Source organism: Cyprinodon variegatus, unplaced genomic scaffold (genome assembly GCF_000732505.1).
Source record: "Cyprinodon variegatus isolate N-32 unplaced genomic scaffold, C_variegatus-1.0 Scaffold154, whole genome shotgun sequence".
Lineage (NCBI taxonomy): Eukaryota > Metazoa > Chordata > Actinopteri > Cyprinodontiformes > Cyprinodontidae > Cyprinodon > Cyprinodon variegatus.
The window spans coordinates 554,843-567,948 of NW_015150607.1; the positions used below are offsets into that span (position 1 = coordinate 554,843).

The 13,106-nt window shown below is 39.7% G+C and overlaps 1 protein-coding gene across 2 annotated transcripts in view; it reads right to left on the bottom strand.

The window, feature by feature from the left end:
- Positions 1 to 13,106, bottom strand: part of ptprn2 (protein tyrosine phosphatase, receptor type N2) — a 195,764-nt gene that overhangs the window by 105,118 nt on the left and 77,540 nt on the right. For both annotated transcript variants that reach the window (XM_015377467.1, XM_015377466.1), the window contains one exon: positions 12,657 to 12,736. In XM_015377467.1, the coding sequence (XP_015232953.1) occupies positions 12,657 to 12,736 (80 nt within the window). The remainder of the gene's footprint in view (positions 1 to 12,656; positions 12,737 to 13,106) is intronic.

Consider the following 13,106-nt stretch of genomic DNA (forward strand, 5'->3'; position numbering starts at 1 on the left):
TTTTTTTGGTTTGAAGTCCTTATTTGGCCTTTTAACAAAATATGTAAAAGGAAAAAACAGAAATAATGATATTAATAATTTATTACTATGCCATAAGTCAAGATTATTTTTTGTGTAGTCTTCTGCCCTCTGGATGTTTCTGTTATCAGGTATATCTGATTGTGTACAATAGGATTTTGAGCAATTTTTTTACCATTAAATTATGCAAAAGGTGTCAGACGCAAAACATTTCAGAAATCGTATGAATCAAATATGATACATTTGGCATTACAGGGTTATCAATATTAAAACGAATCTGTAAAAATCAATTTTTGTATCTAAAGTTAAACAGTTAAAGGCTTCATTTTTGAGAACAGTTATTCAAATTTGAAAAGTATAACTTCTGATCTTAAATCAGGAGTTTTTACAAAACTGCAGGATGTGCAATCTGCTTGTGCAATTTGAAATGATAATTATTGATGAGTAGAAGGGACCTTAATGCCTTAGCATCAGGCTAAGACACATCTTATATCTAAACTCATAGCTCCATTTCCTTCCTGATCCGTTACTACTTCCAGTTGCAAAGTTGTATCCACCTCTGACACAATAAATATTCAGTTTTTGTTTATGAGCTTGGAGTCTCTGTGGGTGTTTGAGAAAGGTTTGAAGCGCTGTGTTTCACCCCCTACTCATTAATCTCCCACAGTTCGCTGATAGCTTCGTTGTGTCCACTAGAAATCGCTTTCAATTATTCATGCACATTTTCAACAAATACCTTGGAGATGGAATTAGCAAATAAACAATGCCAGGCGACACTAATCCTCGTCTATAGCACAGATCCTTTTAATGCACTGAAGATCAGGCCGGCTGTTGACAGGCACCTGTTACTGTCTCTGGCTGCCTTGCAACAGCATTGTTGACACAGTAAACACATTTAAAGGAGCGCCACTGCCTTGACCCCAAACTAAAAGTGCAGGAATAATACTGAGGCAAAACAGAGAGGAAAAGAACAAGAACTGGAAGAATATGACTGACAAGGATAAGCAGGATGAAGAGGAAGCGCCAGACAGGGCCCCTGATTCATCTTCTGGAACACTCGCAGCTTGGAAATTTCCTTCACATGGCACTTTCTTTCAGTAAGATGAACGCAAGGAGTCAGGGTTTTGACGAATCCTTACTCTTCTCGGTTAGATACAAACACAAAAACAAGACGTTTAGGACTGATTTATTGCCAGAGCTTTTTTTTTTAAATAGTCATCTTTGACAATTTCAGATATTTTCTGTTCCTGGAGGCACTGGAGGATGGAAAAAAATATTAAATGTGACCTTGGAATTAAAAATATGTTTAACACTATGTTTTTGTTGAAGTAAACACACAATATTTAACAGTTTACTGTGAGTCATTCAGCTCCGCTTATCAAGTGCCCTGCAGCAAAATACATGTGTGTGTGTGCTTGTGTGTGCAATGCATAAATTACCTATGGTAACAGTGAGTTAAGATTTCTGTGATCAACAATGCATAAGACAGGAAAGTGAGATGTGTCATATTGGATAAGCATCACTTTAGGTTTAGGTATTCATGTGTGCATGCAGATACTGTATATATGTATACGCGGATGCATTTGCCCTCTAGCAGGCGGGTGGATGATGTACAGAAGCCTAAAAAAGTACCAGACAGACTGACAGAACATAGAAAGAGTGACGGCTGAGAAGTACACACACAGGTTTTTTTTTTTTTTTTTACACACACACACTCACTCACAGAGCCAGGGGCAATGGAGGGAAGAGACTAAGGAAGACTTTGATCACCGAACTGAGCACATTCAAGCACTCAACCAGAGAGGGCAGCCAGTGATGAGGAGGAGAACGGAGAGTGCCCAGGGAGGGAGAAAAGAGGGGGGAGGAAAGGGATGAAGATGCGGAGAAAGGAATCCAGTTGTTTTCTGACCTCTACATTCATTGATACAGCTGTTAAGGTATGAACACGCAGACAATCAGGCATCTAACATGAATCCAAGCATGCTAAAAAACAAGCGTTGTTTTCCCTAACATGATTTGTGATGCAGTCAAACCCAGGTTAACTAAAGTGAATTTATTTTAGCCCCTATGTGCCTGGGCATGAATGCTCTGAACAACAGTCCCGAAATTTAATTCACACTTATTTCTTCAGCCTCTGATGGCTTGCTGACTTTTGAAGGGTTAATTTTGCAATAGCAAGTAGGGAGAAAGGTGTGTCACACTGGATTTCATTGGTCATATTGTCACACACAAAGGTATTCCCACCACTTGAACTTTTCAGTGTCATAAATCCGAAAACTTAAATGGTATTTATGTTTTTTTGGTAATAAAAATACTGCCAAGTGCATTGTGTATTTGAATTCAGCTCACCTCAGTTAATTCATGGCTTAATAATTTTTCCAGTAATCACAGCTTTGCGTATGTAGAGTTTAGATTTTTTTTTTTCCTCTTCTGTAAACAGCAAACGTAAAGATTTGCTACAGGAATAGGTTATCACCATGTTTTCTTGTTTTTACAAAAAGGGCATCAGAGATTTCTGCTGTAAAATTCTTAAGGCTACAGTACCTGTATGACCCTGTTGTATGCGACAGTTATGAGGCTGCCCATCTCAATGCAATTATGTCAGAAGCAAAACCCTTTTTACAGTAGCTGCTCTATTTAACAGCTTTTAATAGTCCATTGAAAAATTATTTTAGTCTGATAAATGTCAACATGACCTTAAGGGTCTTAAGCGAATACTCTCTCGTTCTTTTGTCCTTGCCACCCCAAATTTCAACCAGCCCTTTAACCTGGATTTAGATGCCAGTACTGTTAGGGTAGGAGCTAATGATCTGCAGAAAAAAAGGGGTGGTAATAATCATCCTGTGAGTTACATCTTGTGGACATTTTATTTTCATCAGTGTAGGTACTGAAAAATTAAGAAGGAAACACCATTGCACTACTCTTGGCATTACAGAATTTTGAGGTTTATCATGGCTTGAGGAAACTATACTGGTCTTTACAGACCACAAACCACTTGTCTTTCTTTCTGGGATGTACAATAAGATTTAGCTGCATATACTGTGGGCGTTAATCCTTCAGGTTTACAACCTTAATATGTACCAGAAGTAGAGGTTTGAAAAAGGCTTGGCAAATGCTTTGTCACTTGTGATATGATGCACTATGGCCTTGATGGTTTTGATTAGTTTCATTCTTTGATTTCGCAAAACATAATGGTCCATTTGCACATGTTACAAATGCTTTTAAGATTTTCTTTCTTGAAAGGGAAAAGGAAATAAACTTACTGTGGACCTAAATGAGACTCTGTCAATTTATTGTGGTTCTAGTGTTACTGCACCTCATAACCACACTAAATTTTTCACACAAATGCTGTGTTCTCTACATGACTTGTGACCGACCTCAAAATGGTATCTCTATTTAATCAATAGCATGAAATATGTTTTTAGAGATGTTATTTCTCATCTAAATTGTTAAAGCAACACTGTGTAATCCTTAGCCACTAGGGGCACTGGAGCTGTAACATCCAGTGTTTTGGGATCTGGTAACATACCACTTTGGACCAGCAGACTAAGAAACTCGGAGTTACTTGCAAAAAAAAAGGGCACAGTCACTTCTCTTGAATAAAACCTACTTTAGAGTGCAAAACATATGTTTAATAAGGTATTTTTCATCTGTTTTGTTGCCTGACTTTCAGCTTAGTTAGTGAAGTGCAGTGAGCTATAAAGCAGTGCTGAGTCACATGTCTCCTTCAGTGACGGATCCGACTATCTTAAGTTACATAGCAGGGTTGTTGAGAAAAGCGACCCGCTTGGGGCATTGATACGTGCTTGTAAGTGTTGTATATTGACCTGAAAAATCTTTAATTATATCTCAAATTAACCTTACTCTTGGGTCAAGATTCGCAGTGTTGCTCTAAACTTTACAGTCACTCATTTTTTTTCTTAGTGGTAATTTAATGTGTTTAAAATTGTTGATATCATAATAGGGATAGTTAGATTTTTCCACCAGCTTTCTTCTTTCAATGGATTTCCCCGCCTGAGCTCCAGATCTCCACAGGTCCTCTAAAGTTACCATGGAGCCTCTTGATCCTCCTCTCTGATTTATACCCACCTTAACAAACCTGTCTGTTGAGGTAGCTTTGTACCGAAATTAAACCTGGCTCCCTGTATATCCAATGGCTCAAAAGCACACTGGGGTTTCCTATTTACTTAAGAGGGGATTTCTGAAGTTGAAAGAATGCATGAATTTTATTTAGAAGTAGAGTAAAAGTGGCTGAATGTATGCTTAGCTTTTTTCTACGGGTGAAAGCTTTGTATTATATTTCCTAGAGCTTTATAATTATGCACTACTTTCTGTAAGTCACACACACTGAGGTTTGTAGCTGTGACAAAATGTGGAAAAATTGAAAAGGTATGAATATAAGAGCAGTGTTCATTGTAAGACAGGCAGCCACGAAGCTACAGATTCATCCTCCGCTCCTGAGATGCAGGTGGATAAACCGTGGTGCTGTTTGCGAAGAGAACAGGTAATTATCGCTGGCATTTTGACAAGTGTTTGCCAGAGTGAAGGTCAACTCTGTCTGCGTGGGAGATCTATGCTAATCTGCTCAGCTGGAAAAGACTACCACTCACCACTCAAATGGTAGCTGGAACCATCATGCAGCCACAGTGTTTCAAATTTAGAGTTGTCTGCAAGGGTTCTTTTGTGCGTTTGAAAGAGGGCAAGAGCAAGTGCGTGGGCCTCTGAGCGCATCTTACATAGCCTCGAAAGAGAAGGCTGAAAAGACAGACAGAACCAGATTTGCAGACAGAAAATGGAGTGACAGGAAAAAGTGTCCAAGTCTTAAATATAATGCATCTCACATGTTTTTAGAACAAAGTAGCTGATAATATCTAGATACTTTTCTCAAGCATTCTCTTATTGAATTAGTAATGAAAAGACAAAAGGAAAGCAAAAAAAAAAGTACAACATGAATGTACAAAGTTTAAATGGAGTTTATCGGCCTGGCCTGGAAACAGAATGGCATGCTGCTACACTGCAAAAAATGTAAATTTGATTAATAAATTTTTTCTTAAAATAAGTCAATTTTTTTTCTTGAATTGAGGGGGTAAGTGAGACATTTTGCAAATGAAACTAGACAATTTCCACTTAAAATAACAAAAAAGGACTGCAGTGTCTTATTTCAAGTGTATATTATCTAATTAACTTATTCTAAGAGTAAAAACCCTCATTCCATTGGCAAACAATCTTATTTTCCTGCTTTAAATTAAGAGTAAATTCACTTAATTTAGGACATTTTCACTTATTTCTAGATCATTTTTGCAGTGCAGGAGCTGATCCTATCCATTTTCTATCAGTCTTTTTAAAATATGAGTGTAGATTTTTACCAGATGCATTGGACCGCATGCAGTCCTGTCTCAAATAATAAAAAAAAGCAGTGGACAACAGTTTCTTCAGATGGAATAACGTGCCTGTAGTCCTTGAAATCAATCTTTTGTTTTGCTGCAGTTTCTCTAGACTTTGCACCTTCTGTTCTTAGGTTTACTTTTGTTTGGACACACTTTTTCCACACTGGAAAAAAAATTGGTAAACGTCTTAAAATGAGAAGAAATCAACTTCTGATTAACCTGAAGATTAAAGAACCTCAAATTGTCTGTAAATAGTCTTGTAAACCTCACTTTTTAATTATCTATATTAGTGGTAGTTATCTATATTAGGGTTATTGCTGGTTTCTATCTTATTTCAAATCTAAGAAAAAAAATGGTTTTGAAACATGTACAGACAAGTCTTATTTATCGTGTCATGATCACCTAATATTAAAGGATAATTTTTTGTAGATTTCCTGTGAATCATTCCCAAATCTATTGTTTTGGACTCGGATAAAGTTTGAATTTGCATAAAGCAGAAACTTTTTTCCACTATTACCATCTTGGCTCATAATTGGCAGCAAAATAGGACAACTCACAGACAAAGCTTAGCTTGATCCATTTGGTTTATTTAACACATTTTGAAATTTTCTCAACTACATTTTCTGTCTTACTGCGGTCACCTTCTTGGATTTCACCTATACGTGTGACTCTATGTGTGTGCAAGACAAAAAAAAAGACAGAAGCTGAGGCAGGAAACATGGGGACCAACATTGTCTATGTCTTCTTCTCTGCATGTGTCCCTGAGGGTGACAGCAATGTGTCAGGGTCTCTGCTGTCTTTTCCAGATGGCCCAGCAAGTTGCTCCCAGGGTCCTTATGATCCCAACGCTCAATGACCAAGGCCGGGGTTCTCACGGCCTGGGGGCCTGTTGGCTCATTTCTGTGGCCTGGCCTCTGGGGCCTTTGAGGCCTCTAAAGGGCTCCGGGGTCAACCAGCTGTGACAGCCTAAACAATAAAAGTGTCCTCACCCAGCTCCCCACCATCCACCTATCAGCCATGCTTAACACACACATGTCCCATCACAAATACTGGTATCTGATCTGGACATCCTGATCCCATTGGAGTCATCAGACTCCTGATTTGCCCTCAATTCAACAAGCATACCAATAATTATATCTGTAAAACAAGCTTATATCATAATTTAGGAAAAACAGCCACGCCAGGCATAATTATACAATAACACTCTATAAAGCCAGAGCACTCGTCCTACATATAAAACCACCTACTCATATGCGTTGAACACGATAGCATAAGTGGATCAAATCCATCATCGGCAAGAAAACGTCACTCCACAGTTAGCAAAAGCAGCTCTGGCAGATCTGTTATCCCCTTACTGAAGGTGATTTCCATGTTTAGAAATCACTGAGAGGAGGCAAGAAAAAGTAAAGTTCTAAACAACACATTCCATCGTCGCTTTTTAACAGCTTGGCTGCCACTTCATCAAATATTGAACAAATCATTTTCTTGGCGCAGTATGAACACAGCTGCAAAAGAAAAAAAAGGGTTACACACATCCACACATGCACGAACAAACACGGACACACAGAATGCCTTGTAGTTTTGATAAAGCAGCAGCTTTCTCTTTTGTTTCGTAGCCGAGCAGGGATTAGGCAGTGCTGGGCTTTGTCCTGCAGTTTTCCAGTTGAGCAGCACACAAGAGAACTCTACCTCCACTAATACAGTCAGACCTCCCAGCAGGCCTTTCACCGCGCAGCCGCTAAGAACCTGCTGCAGAAAAAAGATGCTTTTCAACGAGTTATCAAATCTCCCTCTATACTGTCCGTGCCTTTCAGCCAAGTCTCTTTGTCTTTCTGTTTCAATGGCGCATTGAACGCATCGAATGGAACTGATAGGCAGATAGATGGACAGCAGAATGTAGCCGAGCCATATTAATCTTGTTTAGAAACCAGAGTACAGTGAACTTAACAACCATGGAGGTTTAATTTATATTATAATATAGAGTTTAAGTCACTAAAGCAGACACTTAGTCGATTTTATGACCTTTGAAAGACAAAAAAAGTTTAAAAAAATATAATTAGTCTGAAGATAGTCGACAGCAAGAGGTATTATAGTGGTCATTTTGTATCTATTTTAAAGATTCAGCAACCTTGAAACCACTGATTGCAACCTCAAAAACTAAATGATCTTTTCTAATCAATGACCACACCATAAGTTTAACATAATCCTGTTAAATGTAGAATAGAATTAAAAATCCTCCTTCTCAAATATAAAGCCTTAAATGGCCGAGCTCCATCTTACATCAGAGATATAATCGTTCATTATATTCCTAACAGAAAACTTCGCTCTCAATCTGCACTGTTACTTATCAGGCTCCTCTCCTGTGGAACCAACTACCAGTTTTAGTCCGTGAGGTAGACACCCTGTCTACTTTTAAGGGTAGGCTTAAAACGATAAGGCTTAGATAAGCTAGTTAGAGTGGCATAGGTTATCCTGAGCTATCTCTATAGTTATGCTGCTATAGGCTTAGACTGCTGGAGGACAAAGGGACCCCTTTTTTATCATTCAGCTTAATTCTATCTCTATTCTCCGACTCTGCAGAACTTAGTTCAATCTCTAATGCTCTGCTCTTTGTGCTTTTTCTCATAGTAGCTTTGCCTCGTCTGTTCCTGTTTGTCTGTAACACCATCCTGGAGAGAAATATCAGCAGTGCTGCTGCAACACCTTTGTTTATAGATGTTCCAGCTCGGCCTGTTTTTCAGTGTAGTCCTGTTTCTCTCTCTGTGACTGGCTGGATGAGCTCTCTTCGTCGTCTGACATGGGGGCTGCCTCGGAGCCCATCTGTCTGGTTGTGTCTTCCTTGGACAGGGCCGCCTATTGAGCTGATTGACAGTTACCTTTTGTATCTCTGCTTCTTTTTCTATGTCTGCTTCTGTTTCCTTGAAACTCAGTCGACCTCGGCAGATGGCTGCTCACAGTGAGCCTGGTTCTGCTGGAGATTCTTCTTGTTTAAAAGGGAGCTTTCCTCTCCACTGTCGCTACAAGAATGCTTGGTGTGAGGGATTGCTTTTGAGTCAATGAGTCGATGAGATCCACTGCTTTTCCTTAGATAGAAAACTTTGAATTAATTTGACTGTATGATCTGGTTGAATTGTAAAGTGCTTTGTGATTACATGTGTTGTGAATTGGCACTATATAAAAAACTGAAATTAATTGAAATAATTATTCAACTAAGTAACCAATTATTCAACTGATCAAGAATTTATTTAGCTATTTATTTAGCAGAACCAAACATCACCCTAAGGCTTCATAGTGTAATTGTGCACTCCATTTGTACTGAGAAGGAATTTCCAAACCTCGAAAGAAGAAATGCCTGATGTGATAAGTCGGGGGAACATGACCACACCTGACTTAAGCATTATTGATGGGTGCTACTTGCATAAACACTATTTAAGCTATCTTACTTTGAGTATTTAAAGCATTGTTTAATTATTCACAGCAGTAAGTTTTAACACGCCCTGCGATAGAGTGGCGACCTGCCCAGGGTGTACCCTGCCTCTCGTCCCTAGACTGCTGGAGATAGACACCAGCACCCCTCGCAACACCAGTAGGGATAAATGTGTCAGAAAATGAATGGATGGATGGATGTTTTAACATGGTCAGAAATATCATGGTGTTTTTGTCCTTGTTATAGGTGTAAGACTGGTCTATCCACCACTAGCAGGAAGCTGGAATGATATCACCACATAGATTATGTCACACCACAAAATCGTTTCTGGTTTGTGAATACTGTCACTTCTGGGTTAGCACAGTTGCAAAGGAAATCCTGCTCATGTGTTCTTTTCCACTTCAAAGCTACAATATGTGTGTGTATTTTTCAGCTACATCTTTTTTGTCAGACTGCATCAACATGAACTGCCCTCCCTCCCATAGTGCCCCTACACTCCCACCAGACGGCCATCTTGGTACAAAATGGCTTCTGCAGCGTTCGCTTTACCTATCTTGTCAACTAATAACGAGGTTTATTTACATTAGATCACAGCATCAAATACATCATTTTTTTTAATACTGTCGTCGCAAGTACTTTGACAAGTATACAAATAAGGGCATAAGACAGTATCATGAATTGACGACTGTTTTAGGTAAGGAGACCGCAAAGACGAGCTTTTTAAAATCAAAATGGAAGACAGAGAAAATAATGTTGACAAAGGATAACATGGGGAATGCTCTAAAGAGGTTTGTGAGTGGCTTATAAAAGAATGTATTCATATACTATCTCCAGCACAGATACAGACCAGCTGTTGCCTTCTCTCTAGGCTACTCTGATCCTAAGCAGTCCTCCGTCCATCTCCAGCAGTAAGCTTCCACAGCCTAGCCTTGGTCTGCCGTTCTCTCTTCGTGCTCTGTAACCCTTGCTCCCTCGATTCACGCTGTCCTCCTCAGTGTAAGCCACTGCCACTCTCCTCTGTCTTCAGACCTTTCTCTGCCCGGCGGACTAATCCGAACTTCCATCCTTCTGCTTCGATCTTCCACAGTTAGTTTCTAGCAAGCCTGGACCAGCAGGAGCCTCTTCCGGGCCATCAGTGCTGTTTCCTGGCTGGCCTTTCCAAGCTATCGCTGTGCTCGAAAGCTCCTCCTAAGCTGGAAGCAGCAAGCTGCCACCTCTGTCGCTGTGGTTCTTTAGCCACAGAGGGCGGCATAGCTGGCCAGCTCGTCCTGGTTATGGAGCTCTCTCAGCCGCTGATCTCACACTGATTTCCCCTGTTGCTCCAGCCTCAGGAATGCTTTCCCCCCTTACTTCTGTTGTCCAGGTGACTCGTCCCGCTATTTTGGGGACTCTGACCAAAACAAACATGGACTGAGGACAGGAGGAAGTTGCGAGTCCGCTCTGAAAAAAGGCTAATGAGAAATGCAACAACGGGTGCTTGAACTCGGTTGACGGGTGATTGCTGGTCCTGGCTGGTGTAAGTCTAGTTTACGTGGATAATTTTATAAATAGTATTTCATTAGTCGTTGTAGGATTGCATATAGGCCTGACTTGCTGCAGTCATGCAGTCATGCAGGGGAATACGATCAAGTCAAATGATACGACTGGCATAAAATTAAATACAAACAGCATAAAATAAAACAACAAGCCGGTCCCATCTAGGCGTGTCAAGAGGCACAGATGCACCGACTGATGTAATTGGGAGAGAATACCGCAATTTTTTATATTTTTCAAATTAAAACATCACTCAGACTCTGATCGTCGATAATCATATATATATATGTATGTACTTTGTTTCTGTGCGGCCCGGTACCAAATGACCCACGGACCGGTTCCAGTCCGCGGCCCGGTGGTTGGGGACCGCTGCTCTACACAACATATCCTGTTTTGACTAAATCATCAGTTGTTTACTTTTGCTTTATTTTGTTTTCTTTTGGATTTCCTTTTGAAGGGAAATTTAAAGCCTTAAACTGGCATTGGGTCTTTATATGATTTTCAGCATCTTGAATTGGATTACCTTCACCTTCACACAAAAGTGCTTGGCAAACAGTTAACAGGATAGCTGATCAACTCTAAAAACTGTAATAATTAAACATTAGGCACAATTTCTTTTTTAACTATATTTTATGATTGCTTTGAAAGATAATGTGTGAACAAAACAAGACATCAACAAGACGAGACAAAACATCTTTACTAGCTGCAGGTTTAGAAAAATGCTAATGTCTTCATAAAAATTCAAGTGCATTTACTTAACAGCACAACACTCCCACACAGATAATGAATTTCTGGCTTCTCTATATGTGTTTTTAAGCCTAAAAACTGGTCACAATTAGCTTAAAATATGCAGAATTCTCTGGATTTTATGCCTAATAACTACAACAAAGCTTCTTGCAGGTCACTTGGTTCTGGTTGCAGCAGGGGGTTTTGATGAGTTCATTAGAAGGCCACGTCATTTATGCACAGTCACACATAAGGCAAAGGTCAGTCAGGATTACCCAGGTGGCCACTGTATGTGGGCGTCACTTTGATTTTTAGATCGCGCCAAAACAGTGCTGCTGCTCTGCAGCCTGGTTGCTGCTTGGAAATCATCACGCCTTTGCCACATCGCATTGAAGTCAATGTCACTGATTGCTTTGTGTAGCTGGAAAATGGATATAAACGCTTTTATTTCAGATTGCTTTGAACATCAGGAGGAGGGTGGGAACTCCTGTCCACTTCACACTGCGGCGAGAGTACAGGGAATAAAGCTTGTGCCAGGCTACTTCAATCAAGCTCTATGATTTCTTGGTGCATTTTAATGCATTTCATAAGTACATATCATGTTTATTTTGGATGAAAGTGAATTATTTTCTTTTATTTTTATTGTTTTCAGTAGAAATTTCCTTCACTTGAACAAAAAGGTTTTTAAGCTGGCTGTGTTCATAATTCATCACAGTGGACCAGGCTCGTGATGATGTTGACATAACATTTGGTCTGACATTTCAGCCCAGCTTATGCCCGTCATTAGCTCTCACCACACGAAATCTCATCCCAATCAGCAACACGTGTTAAAAGAACCCAAAAAAGAGAAGATTTATTTTATTTAAATCACAGACTACACCCTAAACCTGACGATCTAAACCACCGCAGATTGTTGTGGCTGGAACTGATGAACAATTATATGAAAACAAATGTTGCCTCAAACAAAACACAAACACACACACACAAAAAAAATGAAATAAAGATAAGAGCAGCAACACAACTCTGCCAATAACAACACCGTTTTGATTTCACAAGGGGAGTATTGGATCACACTGAAGCCTCGCTGCACTGCTCTGCTCAAAGTCATTTCCGGCTGAAACAAGGACACACTTTGAACAACCACACGGCTCACTGACCGCAGCAGAGACAATGAGCAGAGGAGCGTACTGACAGCGACCTGTCGCTGGGTGACAGATCCCCATCAGTCTACATCAATCCAGCGCACACTGCAGACGTACAAACTCAGATTGGCCAACACAAACCAGTTCAGAGCTGTCATTCTGTTGGTCCTAACAAACCAAACAAACTGTCCTGTGTATTGTGTACAAAAATGTGAATGGGTGGATGGGGGAATCATTACTTCTCTTACTGATGCTAAGTATTGACAATCCTCTTAAAGACTAAAGATGATGGAAACCCATGAACCTAAACTATATGCCAAGAACACTGTAAAAAATAGATCTGCCTTGTAAAGTGGAAATGAATTAGAATGAATTTCTTTAATCGGTTAATTCTGTTAAGAAATGGAAGCATATTGGTCTTACCTGCAACTTGAACCAGATCTGCAGTGGTCACGTTTTTAGGGTTTGGGCCGACCCTGAACGTCAGTGCAGGACCAAGAACACTGCAGGCAAACAGTCAGGGAGAGAGAAAAAAAGCATGAGTTTCCATCTATATTATGACGAATCCTAGAATCAAACCAGAGGTTTGCTGATGTTGTTAGAGGACAAGATGGAAGCTAAGGCTATCAGCAAACTGAACAGAGCTCTTTACATTCCCATGCCTCAAATAAAGGTGGAGTTAGCCTCACTTCGAAGTACATACACAGATAAAGATAGTCTTGAAAAATTATGCTATCCTAGTCTGTTTTAATAGAACATAGTTTATGTGCATTTGAAACTAGGATATTTCCATAGAAGAAACACAGATAAGTAGGTTTTATCCTATATATCTCTAAATCTTCCTATCTTACCCTCTCCCTATACATATATATA